Here is a 21,231-nt window from a genome sequence, read left to right on the forward strand (position 1 = left end):
TCTGCTTTCTCTGTCCTGCAAGAGGCCAATCTTTTACGCATATGTAGTTTCATTCTTGTCTTCAGCAAAGCAACCAAGCTAGCCGTGTCATGCCTATGAACTTCGGTTATAAGCAAATTCCCAAATATGGGATGAAGTTTCTGGAAAGTTGAGATTCATTGTCACATTTGATGTGAAACCTGATAGTTTAAATCAACTTAAATCTCACTTTTAAAATAAAGCAGCCTATAACATAAAGTGTTTAAGTCCACTCTTCTTCAATTTAGATGTATTTATTTCAAGGTTCAAAGGCACTATCACAGCTCTCAGTGGCTACTCTATGTCTAGTGTGCACCACGCATGCTATGAACTTCCCCATTTGCCTTTCCCAGTCGCTTACGTCTCTATGGTTTTTAGCTTGCAAGAAACCCTTGAAGTTAATTAAGTGATTAAGATGAAAGTACAAATAATTATTTTGTTAGGTTAACAAAAGATAGAATTTTCTGGTTCCCCCCAAGTCACATACTTCCCTAATTCTAAAATATCAGTGAAAATGCATCAAATTGATAGGAAGCTATTACAGAACGTGTTAACTGGACTCACAGCTGGCTGAGTGGAACACCAAGAGAGTTCATGAATGGCTTGCTTCAGCCTGGAGGGGAGTATTGAATGGAGGGCCCAGACCCTCTCTAGGACCTCTGCTGTTCCACATTTTTATCAATGACTTGGATGGGGGAGCTCAGGGGATCGTTAAAAGATCTAGACAGGTTTCCATCAGATGGAATGGAATAGGGATAAATGTCACTTTCTGCCTCTGGGAAGGAAAAATGAAGCACAAGGATAGGATGGGGGATACCAGGCTTGTTCATGTGATATAGATCTGGGTGTCCTCATGGGCCACAAGTTGAGTGTGAGCCAGCGGCGTGATGTAGCTGCAAAAATTATTTTTTCCAGGAGGAAGAATTCAGTGCCATGCCAGAGGCTGCACTCTCTCAAGTCATGGTGTGTGTGTGTGTGTGTGTGTGTGTGTGTGTCAGGCCTTCAAGGTTGTCAAGATCAGGAAATAAACTCCACAAGAAGACTAGAACTATGCTCTAGTAGCAGAATCTGGCAAGCCTGACTGTTTTCCCTCCTCTTCCTCTTCTATCCCACTGAGTCAGGGGGGAGCCAGCCTGAGCCTCTTCCTAATACTATCTCCTTTCCCAGGGCTTAAGGAAGGCTTCTGCCCTTCCTGTTTCTGTAATGGCTTCTGAGTAGTTTCCCCAAGACCAACTCCATGGTTCCCTACAGGGAGTCAGGAAAAAAAGGTGTGTGCATTGCATTAAATTGGATTAAAATTAAATACAGTACAGATACTGCAAACTATAACTGAGTAATCGGATTGCAGCACCTGACTGATTTTGTCTGGCTCAGAGGCTAAGAAGAGTCGGGCCAGGTGGGTCCTTGGATGGGGGACCTCCTCACCAGGATTCTCAGAGCCAGGGGATCAGCTGGTCTACACTGTCATCAATGTGACTCAAAGGAGACCTCATTTTTAACAAATTTTGGAAATTTCTGGAGCCCACATGCAATCCAGGGCCTCAGGCTGCACCTCCTTGACCTAGAAGGTCTCCATATATGGGGCAGCTGGGGCAACCTGCAGGGTTGGTGATCCGTTCTTACCATCAACAAACAGATGGTCAACACCAACTTAAACTGAAATAACACACACCATGAACATATCTGTGGCATTTAGGAGGTGCATCTTTTTCCTTCAACTTCCAAGGAAAAGTGAGTTTTTTGGGAAACCCCTCTGTTTAGATAACTGATAATCCTTTGCATCTAGACATCTTCCGCTGTTTTTAAAATGGGATCACTCTAAATTAGAATGATCAAAGCCCAGAATCAAAGGGAAAAGGAGTAATTAGTTGTTTACCCTACAGTATAGTATAGCATCTAGTATAATATAAACAAGATGAAAATTGGGGGCATGAGTTTATCTTCTTATGGATAGCAGAGAAAGCCAAGGAAAGAAATAAGAATGCCATAGAAAGATATAAGCTGGCCTTCTGCCAGAGGGATCAGGATGCTCCCATGGAGGCCAAGTAGCAGGTTCCTTGTCCTCAAGAGGTCCTTCCCTTGCTGTTTTCCTGCTGATGCCCAGAAGGATTGTGGACTTAAACCATCTCCCAGTTTTGGAGAGCTCAGGCCATTAACACTGATTCAGGCAGCTGCCAGGTGAAATCAACGCCTGCCAGCATAAACTACCTGAAGAGAACTTTTTCTAAACTGATGGAGGATCATTAGTGTGGATTTGCCCTGAAAACAGCACGAAGTCCCATGTGTAGAACATGTAGTCAAGGAAGTCTGCCAGGGGTTTCCACAGGAGACGATTTGCAGCATCTGCCAAACTGGCTTCGCTGTGGCACAGACGACACCACAGAATGCCACACCTCCTTGCCTTCTTCTGGCCAAAAAGCTGTCCACACAAAGGAAGGAAAGGATGTGCCATCAAAAGACACACGTTTCTGACAGTTCCACACAAAAAGGGGTTATTATGTCCAAACAAAATAAAAACTTGAATTATATTTGTAACAAGACCCTCCGCTGCTGAAACATAACATTAAAATTCCCTCTGCAGTAATTTTCATCTGAAAAGTATCTCAGGAATCTGTTTTTAAACATATTCAGAATTTTAATTCTGTAAAAAATAGAATGAAAAGAAACGGGCAGGTATTTTTTAGCACGGACCGCAGAACGGACCCAGCTCATGCTGCGCTGCCTCTCCCTCGCTCACAGGGCCAGAGAAGCTCAAGCGGCTGTTCGTGCTCCCTTGGGAGGAACATCCACAGTCACCCCACAGATCAAAGCCTCCCTCCTCAACAATGCGCCGAGGTGGATGCAAGGCCATCGTGTGATGGAATGGAATTATGAAGGCCGGGCTCAGGGAGATAAACATTTTCTTAGCTTGCCGGAGGAGCGTGGGAGTTACAAGAGGATGAGACTGGCACCTCCCTGAGGAATTCACAATGTTGTGGCTGGCTGACTTGGGACCTGGGGTTTGAGTCTGGGAAGATTCTTGCTAGAGGTTGTAGCTAATAAACATAGCTGAACTGAATTTGCATTGCCTCTTGGAGTTCCTTGGGCTAGGCCTGACATCAATCTTCCCAGACTCAAACCCCAGTTCCCAAAGTCCTCCAGCCACAACATTGTGAATTCTTCAGGGAGGTGCCAGTCTCATCCTCTTGTAACTCCCACGCTCCCGCGGCAAGCTAAGAAAATGTTTATCTCCCTGAGCCCGGCCTTCATAATTCCATTCCATCACACATCGCCCCACAGAATCAAACGAGCGGCACCTTCTGCCTGTATGAGCTCGTAGCCTCCCGGCTCGGGGAGATGCGTCTCAAGCAGAGCCATGCTCTGGCTGCGAATTGCAAACAGCAGGATGCACCACGCCAGCCTGGCAGGGGAGAGTTATCAACCGGAGGAAGTCCGGCATGTCTTAAATCTTACATGAGCAGCCTTTGAGGGAGAGAGAATGGGGATTAGGGGCTGCCCCGGCCTTACTCATTTCCATGTATTCTGGGGTCAGCCCCGTGAATGGCTCCAAGACGTAGTCCAGCTCCCACTGCTGAGGCTGCTTAGATGCATCCGAAGGGCTTTCCTTCTTCTCTGGCCTTTCATCCTTCAGCTTACGGAACAGTTTCTTTAGTTTCCTGGGAAAGTAAAAGAGCACGCCATCAATTCAATTACAGTGAAAATAATTATATTTTTAAGGGACTTTGTAAAATGACAGAACTTTGCGCTCTCTCCCCCCCTCTCTCTCTGAGAGCCATCTGGCACCACGGATACAGGCTAATTCTTACCGTTTGGGACTAGAAACCCCAGCTTTTCTGTTCTTTTCTAATCCACTGATGCCGATGTCCTTTCTGAAATGTCTTCCAGTAAGGAAATACACTTTACTCAGGTTCCTCACATGCTGTTTTCTCTTTTGGAACATCTCAAGAAATTAAATCAGTTTGCTCAGAGGAGACCAGTTCATGAAAATAATATATTTTTATAGTCATAACCGCTCCTCTCTTGAGGATTCCAGGAGGAGGCTCACAAGGGTTTGGGTGCATATATTGTACTGTGAAGCGGCTACCCCAAGGAGACGAGGTGGGTGGGTGAAGGAGGGCAGCTGAAATTATTGGCAGAACAGTCTTGGAAGCTGCCTCATCAACAGGAGGCTCCACCATGAGAGCCTGTTCTCGGGGCAATCGTATAGGTAGCTGCCTTTGGGACAACGCCCATCATTGGCATCTTGAGGAAGGCCCCTTCTCCAGAGATCTGAAAAGCTCAGATGCTGCACATGGGAGAGACGTTCCTGGAAGGACTTGGCCCCAAGTAAGCAAGTTGCCATGCTCTGGAGTATGTCTGGAAGTGAATAAGCAGCCAGGGCAGTTGGTGGGGAATAGATGTGGTATGACTCCCAACTTGGAGGCCGCTCAATAACTAAACACCAGCATTGCCAGGTTGTCTTTCCAGAGTGATAGTGATCACAACAGGAGGCAACAAAATGCTTGGTTCACTGGGCAAAGCTATTCTAATCCAGGAAGGACCATAGTTGGTGATCTTGCAGGAGCTTCAGATGGCCTCTCCAGACTTAATAGCAAAGTACAGGTAGTCCTTGACTTATGCCAGCAATTGGGACCAGAATTTCTGTCGCTAAGTAGTGCAGTCATAAAGCGGGACTACATCACTTAGCGACTGCAATCCCTGTAGTCCTGGTTGCCATTGTTAACCAAATCCCATGGTCATTAGGCGAGGCAACTTCCTGCCGGCTTCCCACAACCAAAATCAGTGGGGAAGCCGGCGGGAAGTTGCAAGTCCCAGGCCAGCAAGCAGGTAAATGGCTGCTGCCGGGTGGGGGAGGGTGCGAAGGGATGTGTGATTGGTGAGGTGCACAAGGATGCATGAGTGGCTGGCATGGTGTGAGCACAGAGGGCTATGAGGGGTGCGTGAAGAGGGGAAAATTGCACCAGTGTCTTGCGACCTTCCCTGCTGACTTCCCCACTGACTTTGCTTGTGGGAAGTTGGCAGGGAAGGTTGCAAATGACAATCATGCACCCAGATTGCAATCATGTGACTGCTGGGACAGCCAGGACTCTGAGGACTGGTCATAACCACCATTTGTTCAGCGCCACTGGAACTTTGAATGGTCACTGAACGAATGGTCATAGGTCGAGGACTACCTGTAGGCTCTCTGGACCCGGAGCACTCCCAACCTTGCATCTGTTTTATTTTCCCACCCTCACTGCTGACTCCAGACACGAGTTAGTCTTTACCTGACTCATGGCACCTTGCTTAAAATCTTTTCCCTTGTGATTTCGGATAAAGGGTAAACATTAGTTCCGACACCTCCCTTTCTCTTCCTCTTTCTGGGTGCCTTATTTTGTTTTCCAGTATCACTGGGGGCAGCAAATGGTTCAGGCCTCTGAACCCCCAAGAGGGCCCCCCACACTGCACACTAATGCTCCCAGTCTCGCAGCACAGAAAAGAGAGAGCCATTGAAATACGTACGGGACGCCTATTTCAAAGATATTGTTCTGAATCAGCTGCTTCCCCAACATGATGATGCTCAGCTGGATGCAGAGTTCCATCAGGCACCCTCCAGGAGCACACTGCAGTGAAAGAGAAGCACACCGGGAGGCACGAGAGTCAGGCCCACCAGCCTCCTTGCCGCTTGGGACTGGAGGAGAGTGCGCGAAGGGTCTGGATGCTCTGGCCTTCCAGAGAACTCTCTGGGGGGCAAAACCTAGAATGTGCAGCTTCCTCAGTTCAACAAGCAACTCCAGATTGGACCTATCTGAGTTACTCAAGATTTCAGATAAGTTGAGTCTACTAGTCATGGCTAACTCCATGAAGAAGAAGGTGGGATATCAGCCTCCTTTTGAAGAAGAAGGTGGGATATCAGCCTCCTTTTCCAAACCCCTTCTGCCTGAGACCAGCACTTCTGAGTTTACTACTAACTGAAACTTGAGAACGTACATTGGACATTTCTTCTAGTCATTTTAGCAGGCTGAAAAGGAAGGAAGAGCGCAAGATACTGGAGTCCTTCTGGATCCTCAAAGTGATTGATTGGAGGTGGCAGCAGTTAAGCCACAGCAAGGGTATCCATGGGGAGGAAGGGGTAAAAAAGATAAAAATGGCAGCTGAAACCATAAGATTAAAGACCTTTCCCTATTTTATGTGTCTGTGATGGAACATCTAACAGACCCTGGAAACACAGAGGAGGAAGCAAGACCATTGCAGAAAAGATTCCTCAAGTCCAGGGGAAAGGGAGGGAGACTCAGAGTGACTCTGCCTTAATTACTCTAGGTATAAGTTGATCTGAGGAATTGTTTTGGCAAGCTTTCCAGATTCTGCTACATTACTCTACTAGCAATAAAGATCTCCCCCTGCTGATGCCTCCAAGCTATGGGAAGGCCTTTGCAGGGTGTGTCTTATTACAGATGGATCATTCAAAACTTTGTGTGTGTGTGTGTGTGTGCGTGCGTGCATGTGCCTTTGAGTCAGTGTTGACTCCTGATGACTGCCTGGACAAGTCCCTGCAGTTTTATTTTTATTTGGATTTCTCCCCCGCCCATCTCCCCCCAATGGGGGACTCTGGGCATGATCTCAGAAGTGGTTTGCCCTGGCCTCCTTCTTCCTAGGGCTGAGGGAGACAGACTGGCCCAAGGTCGCCCAGCTGGCCTCGTGCCCAAGGTGGGATTAGGACTCTCGGTCTCCCCGTTTCTAGCCCAGTGCCTTAACCACTACACCATAACAAATTCGAAACTTTAGGAGGAATAGAACTATTCTGTAGCGAAGTGGAAAATATTTTGTAGGGAAGTATGTTTCTTTTCAAAATTCACAGAATGTCCCATTTTGAGTGGGAGACTGCTTCTTGAGTGCAAAACAACCCAAAACAGCCTACTTTGCACTTGAAACTACAGCCTCTCAACTTAGAATGGCCGTTTAACCAAGTTTCAAAGTGTTGTAATGAAATGTTTTCCACAACCCAAAAATATGTTTGTTTATTTAGTTAGTTACCTCCTTTATATCCCACCTACTTTAAAACTATTCAGGCTGGCTCGCATATTTAAACATTTCTAAAATTGAAACGCAATCATTAAAAACATAATATATAAACACAGCAAATTAAAAGGAGCTGTTAAAGGCTTATTGGAAGTTCTTTGGGATTTTCCTAGACATTTGCAAAATTGGGGACCTCTGGATCTCAGGGGGAGGGGATGGTGGCAGTGGGGGAATCATTCCACAGGGACAGGGCCACTTTCCAGGCTTCTTAAGAACAGGGATCCCTCGGCATCTCCTCTCATGTAGCCCCTGAGGTAGCCTGGACCCCAGCCACGAAGGGCTTTCCAGGTCATTGCCACCCCCTCGAATTGGACTCAGAAGCCTACTGGTCATGCCTGCAATATCACTCTTGCTTTTCTAGAGTTTGCTCTCACCCACCATTCTGCACCAACTGTGGTTTCCAGGAAGTTTTCCAGGGCAGCCCTAAGTAAAGCACATTGCAGCAGTCTAGTCATGAAGCCACGAGGGCACGCCTCCTGCTCTTAAAGGGCTGTAACTTTTAAACTGGCCAAAGCTGAACAAAGGCTGCTCTGGCCACGGACTCCAGTAAGAGTCGCGACTCTTGCAGGAAAACTCTCCAAGTCCTTGCTGGCGTCCAACAGGATCCATAAAGCCCTTAGGGCAGATCGTCTTAATGCCTCCTGCCTCTCCCTCTCCTCTGTGGAGATCAGTTGTTTCTAATGTGTGCTCTGCTTTGCACATGGCGACAGCTTTGCTTGCTGAAGCAGACCTGGAGAAGCCAGAGATGGTGTGCAGAAATGGAGAGCTGTTTTGGTCCTGAGTCTACTGTCAATCAATTTCTTGGAGTGGTCTTTAACTCCAGTGGTGCTTCTAACATTACACTGGAAACATACTGCTGCTCCTCAGGATTGGAAATTATAGTCACAGCAGAGCCATAAAAATTCTGATTGATTTTTTTTTAAAATATGTCCCGTGTAGAAGATATATATGGGCAATTACCTCTTCCATTCGGTAACCAGCAAACATGTACACGTATTGGCCAGGACGGCCGACGAACCTGAGGACAGACAGATACGGAGGTGAAACCAGCAACAGAGAAAAGCACCATGATTCACCATGATTCATTCACAGCAAACCATTAAAAGAACTCTCTTTCCCTCTGTCTCTCTGTCTCTCTCTCTCTCTCTATATATATATGTTTAAAGAAAAACAGTACAAGGTTGGCCACGTCCTTCTGTTCATCCTAGCAGTTATTTCAACTGGGGAAAGAGGCCTGCAAAGCCTTAATTCTTTGCAAGCAAAAATTGTGGGGAAACAGGGCCATCTGCAGGTGGAAACCCCTGGGGAAATTTTGTAATGATTTTTTTTTTTTAATTCTACCCTTTTTACAGGTTCACCCATCACTTCCCAGGGCCACCTGGGGCTTCCAGTCCTGTTTCTGTGGCTGAGAGTCTGCAGAAATCACGTCGCTCATTTGAGGAGGACGAGGGGCATGATTTCAGAGATGGTCTGCAGAGGAAGCCAGACCTTGAACGGTTTGGAAACCCGCTTCAGGCAGGGCCCCTCCTCCAAGGAGAGGAAAAAGCCCATCCTCAAAAGCGGAGCCCCTCCCTGGAAATCTCAGGACCCCTGTAGCTCCCCCGCACAGGCCTCTAGTGGGGCTGCCCGTAAAACAAAAATAAGGAGTTGAGCACGGCCACACACCCGCTTTGTGACATTTCCAGACCTCCCAAGACATCTGGCACCGAGAACAAAGGCAGTCGCTTCGCTTCTGCCCGGCACAGAAACTCCGTGCCCATTTCATGTCCTTGGGAAGCTGATGCCAGGAATTCAGCAGCGGATGGAAAGGGAAAGGTTTCCCTTATCCCGGGGGGCTAGGAGGGATCCAACCCCCCCTGCTAAAGAGCATCTGCAAGGGGCTGTGTGTGCGTGTGCGCCTTTGAGTCAGTGCAGCTCCTCCAAGCGATTCCTCCCTCCTTCCGCCACGCTGTGAAAGAAGGGCGAGATCAGGATGTGCCGCATCTGTTTTACTGATACTGTTAAACGTTACAATGTGGGTAGATGTTATCTATTTACTTAGGCTTACTACAGCCGCCATTCACATAGGCTCTGGGCAGCTCCCAAAGGCTAATCCTATAAAAGCAGTTAAAAGCACGCAGCATCGCGGGCTAAAACAATCATGACCATAACAAATCGGGAAGGGGCCACGGAGTAGAATCGGCGTGCTCATCCATCTGACTCAACTTACCTTCCCTTAAAAAAAGCCACGTAAAAAATGGGTGCGTAGGAATTAACAAATTTCAGCAGGAAGGCCTTCAGAATTAACCGCTCCTCAAATGTTTTTTCTGTTTTCGGTACCTCTGCCATGAAGAAAACAGAAGGAAAGAAGTCTTGCTAAGTAGTACTCATGTCAGTGATACAAACAAACTGTCGTTCTGCAGTTTCTGGAAAAATATATTCTGGATTTAGAAAAGTCATATTCTGACCCAGCAAAGCCATATTCTGTCACTCAGAGAGAGCCATAATTTCATTTCATTTCTGCGAAAAGATTTTGCAGGGAATGGAAGTTTCTTGACACCAGCCTTAAATAAGACCTGACTTGTGGTTGATAACCCATACAAGATTCATTGCTGGCTTCAAATCTGGTTTGACATTGGGAAGCCCAGAGAATCCTCGGACCTGGTTAAGGACCACGTGGGCCTGCAGCTAAGTGGTGGTGGTCCTGCAACTCATCCTGAGCGAGCTGTGACTGTCTCTCAGCTTTCATTTTTTATTTTTCCAGTTTCAGCCAAGGATGCTTCCGTTTCCAAGCGCAACGTCCTTTCTAGTTCTTCCTGCCACATTTTCTGCCTTTGCATCACTGAGGAGAACCTGCCAGTTTGAAGGGGAATCCTGTGGTTGCTCCTAGGACAGTGTTGTCCAAACCTGGCCGCTTTAAGATGGGAGGACTTCAACTCCCAGAATTCCCCAGCCAGCATGGCTGGCTGGGGAATTCTGGGAGTTGAAGTCCACTCATCTTAAAGTGGCCAGGTTTGGACAACACTGTCCTAGGATGACCCCCAGCTGTGGCTAAGCCTGCCATGCTTTGTGCACAGATGGAGAGGCTTAGAACAGGCCCTGGAACATCTCGAGTGGTTGTATGGAGAGGGAGCCCCAGCAACCCACCATCACAGATGCTCTCACTGGGGAAGGTTCAGTTGCTTTTGTGATTAGGCAGCTCATAAATTGAGCAAAAAAAAATCTGAGAAATCTCAGAGTTTAGCAAGTGCAAATGGGGGCACAAATAGGATCGGGTGAATGAAAAGTCCTACTCGTGGGAGAAAAACTTTTACTCATGATAAGTTGCTTATCTTCAGAAAAAAGTAAGATTACCCATTTCTGTCAACTTTTTGGCAACAACTCCATAAATCTCGTCCAGGATTAGAATCACCACGAGGTTTATGATGACGGCTGTCGCTGTCACGGTGACTCGCACGTTGGACTTGGTTGACCCATTGGTGCTCATGGAGAGCGCGGCCGCTGTGGTTATCCGGTATGCAATCACACCAACGACTATGGAAAAAGTCAGGGAGATCTGGAAAGAAACACCGATATTAATAGAGTGATCGATGCGCAGATTCTCTTATGAAACTCACTGACTGTGGTTGAATAATGATGGGGCTAAAAAAAGAGGTAAAACTTCATTTCTAAAAGGTTCAGTGATCAGTTCAGCAGCTTCTTGCATTCTTCGGTGATAGGAAATGCTCCTTACAAGCAAGACTGTCCCTTTTAGGTGGAGTACAGAAAGGTGTCCCTTTATTAGCCAGGTAAGCACAAATTTCTGCTCGTTCTCATAATATGCATGGGACGTAGATCTCCCCTTAAGGTCTTCCGTATCTATAACCTACTTTTTGATTTCCATCTGCCCAAATCCATTGCCTATTCGGGGGTTTCTGTTTTGCTTTGGAAGCAGAGACTCTATTAGTAACATTCCTAACACGGAGCCTTCCTTGCTTCTTAAACAAATAGGCTTATCCCTCTGATAACGGATATAACAAATACCTGCCCATTGGATAGAGCGAAACAATGAAGCCCAGTTGGGTAGCTATTAGACAAGGATTCCAAAAGGGTAATTTGCAGAGCAAAAAGTATTCAGTTTGGCAACTCCTCCCAAAGGGTTACATCAGATCGTATTTATTATGATTACCAATATATCTCCGACAGATCCCTTTTTGACCAATGTTACCAACTGGCCAATAGACAACACCATACACAGGCAGATGGATTCAGAGTGAAGAGCACCTCACAAAACAAAGGCAGAAGATCCAGAGAAAGTGCGCCATGTCTCCGTAGAGGACACAAAGGCAAAGCCTAACTTTGGCACAGCCCTTTTAGGTCAACAGAGCATCTCATAAACTAGCAGCAGCAGCAGCAGCAGCAGCAGCAGCAGCAGCAGCAGCAGCAGCAGCAGCAGCAGCAGCAGCAGCAGCAGCAACAAACCCTACAGTCCAACCCCAGAGGAGCGCCCTCAGAAATCAGGACCCCACTGGCCAGCCTGGGCGACCCCCCTGCTTTCTCCTACTGCCTGCCACTCCTGAGAGACCCGCCTGAAGGGCAAAGGGGCAGCCCCTCGGCTGGCCGAACTTTGCCCAAGATGCTGTGGGTTTTATCGCGCACAGCCTTGAGGCTGCTAATGGGGACTTAAAGATTTCAGTATTTATACAAATGGTGAAAGTGCAAAGATTAGGTGGCTTGTCTTCTGGATTAATGGCCATATAATCAGTCAGCCAGAGACCCACCATCTTAGCCTTGCCATAATATTTGGGCGAAGCAGAAGCAGAAACAGAAGCAGAAGGGGCTGTTTATGTTCACACCAGACATTTTGTGCGAGAGAATAATTTACAGCCCTTGCTCCTCTGTTGCTCAAAAAAGTAAACGCTCCCATAATTTCACCAAATCTCCTTCTGTTTATACAATGTAATTGATGGGGTGACACGGGATAAATAAATCCGGGGCTCTGCTTCAAACTACAACACGTGGGGCTTTCAGGGTGGCTTCCAACATTTTTCCTTATTAATTGCAAACTCAGGTGCGGTGAGGTGGAACAAAAAGACACTTTTAAACAGTGTGTGTGTGCGTGTGCGTGCGTGCAAGCTTGCCAGAGAAAAGAGGGCTGAGGGACGGCTGAAGCCCCGAGGGCAGCTCGCAGAGGACAGCCAGCGGAGGCGGCCAGCTCGCAGGGCGTGAGCACGGGGTGAGCAAGGCTGGGCCTTTGTGTGGGAAAGTGGTCGCTGGCCTTTGCTCCTTTGCCTTTTTATCTGATTCACTCATTTTTTAAAAGGACGTCTAAAAATAGTGGAGGCTGCTTGGAACCCAGCAGCATCGCTGGTGCTGCGGTTGCCAAGACCCCCAACAGGAAGAAAAGCGGGGTGAGGTGGAAAGGCAGCCGGGCAGGGCCGGGCAGGGCGCGAGGCCACGAGAGCGGGGAGCCCCGTCCCGTCACCTGCCGCACAGCCGCTCCCGGCCCCGCCAGATCTGAGAGGAGAGGCCTGCTCCGGATCCGTCCGTTTGGGAGGGTCATCTGCCGGGGCCCAGGAAGGGGGCCTCGTCTGTTGCGGGGCTGCCCTCTGGAACATCATCCCCCCAGAGATCAGACTCGTCCCAGCCCTGCTGGCCTTTCGTAAGGCCTCGAAGACCTGGTTTTGTTACTGAGCCTTGGGCTCCAGGGGTGCGGTTGAGCCCGTATCCTGGTTGTGTTAATTGTGGTGTTGGTTGGTCTTTTATTTTTATATGTTATTTACTGTTTTGCTATAGTGTTTCTATCTTGCTTTTAATCATTGTTAGCCACCATGAGTCATGTATCTGAGAAGGAAGGCCATATAAGTTCAACCAACCAACCAACCAACCAACCAACCAACCAACCAACCAACCAACCAAAAGTCTACATTGGACTTGACAGGAGTCAAGCCATTTTCAGTGCTAATCCTTTTTTAAAGAAAGGTCAGTTTGGAAAGGTCAGTGTTGTACCAGTTGGGGTCCAGGGAGAAGAGCCTCCGTTCTTTGCTCTCCAGCGCTGCCTAATCAGCCGGCCTTCACGGCTGTCCCCTTTGCAGGAGAGGATGCAGACAAGCACTCTGGAGGGATGCTGAGAGTAACACACGGCGGAGGCCCCAATGGCCCAATGTGCTCCGGGGAGTCATTGCACAAAATCCATGTCAGGGTGCGCATGACACGCCTCCTCCCTTCCTCTCTCCCCCCCACCCCAGACATCTGTGGGATTGGCTCCCAGGAACCTTCTCATCTAAGAAACGCAGAAAGCCATGATCACCAGCTTTAATAGGGGCACTGCTGGCACATTTCAAAGACTCCAATCTATCAAGAAAGTCTGTTGATCAGATGTCAAACCCTGCCCCAAAGATGGAGTCATACTTTGGACTTTGCTGAGAGGGGCTGGAAGTGATGCCAGAGTGATCTCTCTCTCGGGGGGAAGATCTGTGCTGGAAGGCCCAGCTGGAGGAAACTGCTCACCGCGATCTACAGTGTCAGTGCACATTTTCCATAGACCTCAAGGGAAAAGAAGGCAAGGAAAGTTACCATAAACAAGATAGAAGCACAGTTCACGAGATAGCCAGGCGTGCGGTCTCTCCAAGTCAGTTTTTCCTCTTCCTCCTGGAACAAAACAAAAGGCTGGAAATACAAGCTGCAAAACTATATTCTGCTAAATAAGCAAAAGGAAATGCTTGGGTAATAATTCAGCGTTCAAACAATACAGAAGCCATTCGGCCCAGGACGGCTTCGGGCAAGTGTTATTCTGTGGCATTTGTATCACTAAAAGAATCCCCCAACTCCATTTGCCATGGATAACCCACTGATTTTAACCCGGAAGAGATGCTGTTTGGGTCATAGGTTTTAGACTTTGAAAAAATAAACCACAAAGAATGTATCCCCTCTGCCAGGGTGGAGTCTATCGGTGGGGAGGTGTTCTCCTTTAAGAAGACGTCGGTGGCAGAGTGTGGATACGTCGCCAGACGGTGCTTCGGCTGCTGTGAGACCTGCCTCTGCCTCCGGTGGGGCTTCCTCAACCCCAGAATTCGCTGGGTAGCCGTGGCCAGCAGGAGAGGGATTGGAGTCCTGCCCCAGGACGCATAAAAAGGTAGCGGGGCTTTCCTCACGGGGCCAGAGTTCCCAGCCTTTGCAGACTGATTCTTCGATCCGCAGTTGCCAGAATGACACGCGGTGCCCATGGTACACCCTTCTCCCTACATTTCTTTTATCTCAACGTGGCACGCAGGCCACCATTAAGGTAATGGGGAAAGCTCTGATCTTTCTAAAAGCCAACATCCCACCTGATCTCTGGGCTTGCTTTCTCATATCTTGGCGGTTTCTATCAGTGAACCTCTACAGAGAGACTCAGGAGGGTCGCTAAATTGTGCTCAGTGGCCATTGCCACATGTAGCCATGGATTTCGCTCCCTGGTACGGATAATTCAGCAATTACAGTAAACCTTCTTTAAGCGCTTCCTGTATTCCTGCTGTTTATTTGTGCTGCTGTATATTGCTTTTAGGTCTCGGACCTAAAGTGTAAAAAATACACGTGTCCATCAACTTAAAAGTTCAAAGAAGTTTTGTTGAAATTCATTCGATAAGCAGTGTGATTGCATTTTATCCAGTAGCCACTTTAAACCTTCTTTTAACCTCTAGATCCCATGTTACTTTTTGGGGAGAAAGCTTTCCTACATAACACGTGCACCAAATCTCCCGATGGTGGCCTGAAGCCTAGTGATTCTCAAGACCGGTGTTTCTCAACCTCAGCAACTCTAAGCTGCGCGGACTTCAACTCCCAGAATTCCCCAGCCAGCCTTGCTGTTGAAGCTGAAGTTTATTTATTTATTTCTATTTATATTTCAAATTTGTCACTGCCCATCTCACTGCAAAGTTGAAGTCCACGCATCTTAAAGTGGCCGAGTTTGAGAAACTCTGCTCTAGAGGTTTCTCTACATTCGGGAAGCATTCTTTATTTTGCCATAGCCATTTGTAGTTACCTAACAAAACTCAAAAGCCTGAAAGATGATTAAAATACAGAAAGAAAAAGGAGAGAAAAAAACAGCAGCCGCCACAACTCTTACAATATGCCTATCAGTACAAATGGGTCTATCGTTCGGGAGTTCCTTCAGATGAGGAACCTCTGATTTTCAATATCTTGATGCTTTTATTTTGGCTTTGTTAGCGAGTTTGATCATACAGTCTATCCGTTACTGCTAAAACCTAATAATTTCCAGTTATCCTTCCTATGTCATTAATTAATTAATTACAGGGTTTTTCACATTCTCTCTCCCCGACACCCCTCGCCACAATTCTGGGCAGTGCACAAGGACCAAAGAAGAGAATTCAGGCAAGAACGGTTCCCGTAGTCGCCTTGCGTCACGCAGCAAGTTAAACACAGACACCCTTGTGGTTTCTAGGTGGTCTCCGTGTTCACAAATACGAGACATCGGTCGAGGTGTAAAGAACGGGGAGGTTAGAAACCAACCCCCCGCTTACTTTTCAAGCAGCTTCTTTCACCTTTTTTTCTTTCCACTTTGTTATTTTTTAAATATTTATAAACAACAACAAATAACAATACGGTGGAGACCTTAGCTTTAAGTATGACGCTTAGGATAGAAACCAAAATCATACTACAAAATAACGGCATGCATTTTGCCATTGTCTAGCAATGCTACCCTCAGCTCTCACTGTACAATTTAAGCACCCTTATGTTCATTAACGTTTCAGAAAACATAGTTCGTATTGATATAAACTTTTTTCCTTATCTTTAAAGGTTTAAGTTGTCTAAAGCATCATAGTGTTAACAGTCTCTGGTTAATACTGTATAAATACTGCTATAACCAAATAATACAATGTATTACTTGCATCTTATAATACAATAAAACAATATAAAAAGCAATAAAAGAGCTGTCCGATAATCTTTCTCACAATTAAAACCTAAAACCTCAATAAAGCTAGAGATAGCAATACTATAATAACATTAAGTTTTAGACAATCAAAATTCTCCTTGCAATAACTCAGATAGATCTAACAACTTGACCAGCTGGCCTTGAGCATTATTACCCCTGATTGATAGATAGATAGATAGATAGATAGATAGATAGATAGATAGATAGATAGATAGATAGATAGATTTTCCCTCTGGAATTTTCAGACTGGGATTATTCCGAGTGTAAATTTATCATGTGAGTAAAGACTAAAATTATATTTCCCTCTTAGCATCTTCCAAATATGCCTTACACCCTATAATGTAGGAAATATAATACAATTTATATTAAATTGTCTTAAGAGGTGCCAAGCCCCTGCTTTGATTTTCCCAGAAATCAAAATATATCCCCATTGATAAAGCTGAAATTAGGAAAGTTACCTTCTTCCCCATCATTCTAGGAAAGTTGCACTTTGGATAAAGATCTTTTTTCTTCCCATAGAAAATGCCCTAATAACGTATCCGTCTCCCTTCCTTTATGCCTAAAATGTCTTTCATTTCCTTAAAACAGGATTGGTTCCAAGATCAATCTAAATATAAGAGGTGATAAAGGGTATCTTTGATAGATAAGACAATTCTATTGGTAATTAACCTGGCAGAAAGATTAGAGTGACCCATTTCAATCCAATTATAATCCAATTAATTAAAAAGAAGAAGGAAATCCAGATTTGGCCAGAAATTTGTTTTAAAATGTCCACTATATTTTGCATTAAAGCAAAAATTGGGAAGTGCAATGAGAATACAGCGTGTATAGACCTAGTTTTTCCTCTTCAGCAGGTCATTGAGAAATGCATGAATTGGAGAAGGAAAGTTTACTAGATTTAAAGAAAATATGTGCTAAAGAGGATCGGTTTGAATTATGCAATGTTTTGCATAGAAATGGGTTGTTGAATTCAATAAGAGTGGTACAGCATGTGGTGGAAGTCAAGTATGCATGGGAATGAATACAATATTTAATGCATAACTGAACATTGAGCTGGGAATAAGTCAAGGACCCTCTGGATTGTTTAATATACTTATGGATAAATGGATAGAGAATGCTGGTGGTAACCTTAGAGATGGATTGTCTGAGCACATCAGCATACATGCATTTTTGTAAAGACGTGATGCCGTGTTGTTGGCCCAGAAGATGAACGATTTGCAGCAAATATTGGACAGGTGATATGATGCAACAAGTAGCACAGATCTCAAAATTAAGGTTAGGGTTAAGTTATCAAAGACCAGTGTAACTATGTTTAACAGAGAAATGGAGGTGAATCATTGCAAGTTAAATATAAATGGTGAATTGAACAACTAGAATGTTCACTAAATATGTGAAAATGGATGGAGAAATTTTAAGATGTGCAATGGGTGGCAGAAAGGCGGGGGTAGTACAAGGTCTGTGGTGAGAAATACATGCCTGTCGAAAGAACCAAAAATAGCTGCGTATAAGAACCTGCTTCTGCCTGCTTCCTTCAGTGGAACTGGGAGTTCGATATTTCAGGAAAAATGTGAAAATAGGTTGAGTGCCCTGGGAAATTTTATTTATTTATTTATTTATTTAAATTTATATAGCTGCTCCTTTCACATATTATGGTAAAAGCAGGAGAGGGCCAAGGATGAATGCCTCCAGAATGAATGTGGGTGGAATACAAAAGTAGGTGGCTGGAATAAAAGAAGGCCTTTGAGGTGGCTGCGTAATGTAGAGAGAACGAAGGAGGATCAATTTCCACAACCATTACACGAAGAAAGAGTTGATGGGCCAGGAGGAAGCAAATGTCTCAGAGATTGTGGCAGGATGGAGCTGCTGAGATGCTGAAAAAGAAAGAGGTGATATTTTTGCGATATGTGATATTTTTGGCTCTGTGCTTTTTTGTATCACCAATAAATAAATAAATAAATAAATAAAAAATCTACCATACAGTTTTACTTGTAATTGTTTTTTCGGTTGGACGTTTTTCATGAAAATAAACAGTCTTAAAAGCATATGGGTCCCTAAGCTATCTGTTCATATGAATTATTTTAGTCCTGTGCAATTCAAAGCGCTGGTATTTACCTACAAACCCCACCCTGCAGGGTCGTCTACTTCAGATGGATCCTACCCATTCAGTGCACTGGCCCTGTGGGTTCCTTCTCCACAAGAGGTTCAGGGAGAGCAAGACATCAGTGCTTGATGCGGCAGACCCACCTCTCTGAAGCAGCTTCCTGCTGGAGATCTGGATGGTGCCGTCACTCCTGACCTTCAGGAATGGCTTGAAAATGGAGCTCATTCAGAAGGGCATCTGGGGGTTGACAGCTGTTGCTGGACAGCTATTTATATCAGACTTAATGGTATTGTTCATACATGATTTTATTGGTTTTCCTTTATTATGTTGATTGATTGAGTTGCAATATATTTTGATTTTAACTGTGCGCTGCCATAAGTCCTTGGGAAATGTGGGGGTATAAAATAGAGTAAATAAATACATCATAAACAAAGAGGCCTAATGTCCTAATTGCACAGTCAATAAAGTTAATATTCTTTACACCTACATCTGTTCTTCTATAAAATTAACAAATAAAATTACAAGTAGTCAATCATCCATATTTTAGCTTTTCCCAATAAAATCAGGAAACAGGCAAAATTGCCTTTGTTCGCTGAAGCATTTAAAGGACTCTGTTAGGTAGATAATATTTTTCTCAAAAACATCCATTCAGTCTTAATCCAATGTGTAGAAGATAGTTGGTAAATTTATCTTTGTCTTTCCTCATCAAGTTATAATATTATGCTGAAATCTCTTAGAAGAGTTTGTGGCTCTGTCCTGGTGATATTAATAATAATTGCACAAGGCAGCTTGACTTGGAACAGCTTATATCCTGCGACAATACCTTTAACACCAGCAAACAACAGCATCTGCCTATCCCAGGTCCTTGGGAAGCACTCGATAGGTGGATAAAAAAGCCACATCCAGTGTAAACATCTGACTGACTGTGTGACCAACCATCATCATCATCAAAGTCCGTCAGGCAATACCTTCATTAGGACCAATCAAATACTGCAAAAAGGCAGAGCACTGGTTGTCAAGTTGTCTAGAACTTTTCAAGAAGTGAAGAGATTGCATTTAGATCGCTATTTACTGCCTGATCAAATCCTTCCCTTCACACCTAACAAGTAATTCTGTTGCATGAAGAATTCCGCCTTGTCCTCCCTCTGTAGTGGGCAGTCAATGGTAAGGGCTGGAGAGCCCCTTCATCCCTGGACGATGGGACCCACTGCTTTAATCTCTGGCTCTCTGGTCCATCAAGTCCCCCTTTCATCATGGGCATTCGTCCTGTTTTGTCTGTACAGGCATTAGGTTTATGAACTTCATCCACAGCGTCACTGGCTATAGGCGCTCTGGTCTCATCTGGATTTGATGAAAACCAAAAAGGGCAGAGCTAGACTTCAACGTGCCATGGAAGCCTAAGCCCCTCACCCATAACGGTCTTTCTCAGGACCTTGGGGCAGATACCCAGTAATACAGTATAGGAAAGTGGGGACGTACCTGCCCCCCAGCATGGGAATGCCCTCCCCAGTGAGGTCTTCTCAGCACCAGGAAGACCTTTTATTCTCCCACGCCTTTCCATCAGAATGCTGCTAGGATTTTTACCCTTCTCTTGATGCCTTTTCATTCTTAGATAACCCCTCAAAAGTTTCCAAAAAGCTGGGGGCATAGCTGCGAGAGGTACGATAGCAAAAACTTTGTATTGTAGAAAAGGTGTATAAAGAACCAGTTGTGAATGATAACAAATGCAGTTTCCAGCATTTGTTGTTTAATTTGCAAAAGTTTTAACAGATTAGAGTAATGCATGGGAACCTGGAACACTAAATGCATATTTATTGATTCCCACATTGTTAAACAAGGCAAAATAATATTCATATCATTTCCTGTAGGAGGAACCAAAAGTTCTGAGCATTGTCTTCTAGAAGGAACCTACATTCAGGAAAGAGGAGAACCGCTTAAAAGAGTAATGGGATAGGAGTAATCACCAGTCGGGGCTGGACACCACTGGTGGCATTGCCCATGTGGCCTGCAGGCCCTGCTCCCCTGCCCTGCCCTCCCCTCGCCCAACCTTTACAACTGCTTTCCTGAGTGGCAAGGACCGGACACGTACACTGGGACACTCATGTTCATCCGGAAGAGAGCCTGAAAATACAGACTGTCTGGCTGCAGGAGGGACCGCCGTGATTTCATGAGTGTCCAATTAAGATGAACAAATAAGGCATCTGGAAACCTTTAAATAATTTTCATAAAATGTGTATCATCATCATTATTATTATGAGGAAAATATGTGTTGTTCTTTAACACATTATTTCATAATATTTTGCTCACCACAGATGAACTTGATCAAATTCTGGAAAACCGAAGAAAGAGCAAGTTATTTGTTTGTGTAAGAAAATGAACTATTTGTTCTAAATTTTGGAAATGATGAAATTCGGAACAGCCCTGAATGCTGAAGGTTGGGACTGGATTTGGGATTCCACTCGGTCTGAGAATGCTCCAGTCCCCAAGGAGACACGGGGAGGATGAAGTTCAAATTGCGCTGCCTTGCCCTCTGACAGATTTCCCTGGACTTGAGCTCTTTTTAATTCAGGCAACTACAAAGCAGGGCAGGGCCCCGATTTGAATGGGATGTTTTTAAGATGCGCAACGGCATTGTACCAGGAAGGGGCTGAATGTGACAGGCACGTCCTTTTCAGCCCTGTCCTGAGGCCTTGGTGCCTTAACCTGCTTGTGCCGTTCTTAATTTTAAACCACAGCACACCAGCAGCAGCCATGCTAAAGCATCTGGCGATTTGGAAGGGTCTGGGCACTAAGTGAAATGTGGGCAGGTTCACACGACATGCCTAGGCAGGTCTGGTGCTCCCTCAGAGGAGTCATCCTGTGGCCCAGTGCCAAACACCTTAGATCAAACTGTGATCTGTTCTGATGACATTGGGAGCCTTTGTTGCTGTCATCGTCGCCATCACCATCACCACCACCACCACCACCACCTCCATAGTCCCCTGACAGGGGTCGAGGCCATTGCCCACCTTCTTCTGTCACCATTTTCACACCCACAAGATTTCTAAATAATGACCGTGCTATGATATCATCATATCTGTGCTGTGAGCCTCAGGACTGATTTACAGAAACGGGAAAGACCTGGTGATGGCCCAGGGGCTTTGTCTTTGCTTAGAGAGAT

At 45.5% G+C, this 21,231-nt stretch overlaps 1 protein-coding gene across 1 annotated transcript in view; it reads right to left on the reverse strand.

Moving 5' to 3' along the window:
- Positions 1-21,231, reverse strand: part of ANO2 (anoctamin 2) — a 123,940-nt gene that overhangs the window by 14,505 nt on the left and 88,204 nt on the right. The window contains exons 16-21 of the mRNA XM_088142953.1: positions 13,612-13,686; positions 10,411-10,612; positions 9,287-9,398; positions 8,038-8,095; positions 5,521-5,621; positions 3,526-3,674 (exon numbers count right to left, since the gene is read on the reverse strand). Of these exons, the coding sequence (XP_087999079.1) occupies positions 3,526-3,674; positions 5,521-5,621; positions 8,038-8,095; positions 9,287-9,398; positions 10,411-10,612; positions 13,612-13,686 (697 nt within the window). The remainder of the gene's footprint in view (positions 1-3,525; positions 3,675-5,520; positions 5,622-8,037; positions 8,096-9,286; positions 9,399-10,410; positions 10,613-13,611; positions 13,687-21,231) is intronic.

The sequence above is a fragment of the Python bivittatus genome, unplaced genomic scaffold (genome assembly GCF_059951505.1).
Source record: "Python bivittatus isolate LINGU-HERP-01145 unplaced genomic scaffold, Pbiv_v1 ctg000010_np1212, whole genome shotgun sequence".
Classification (NCBI taxonomy): domain Eukaryota; kingdom Metazoa; phylum Chordata; class Lepidosauria; order Squamata; family Pythonidae; genus Python; species Python bivittatus.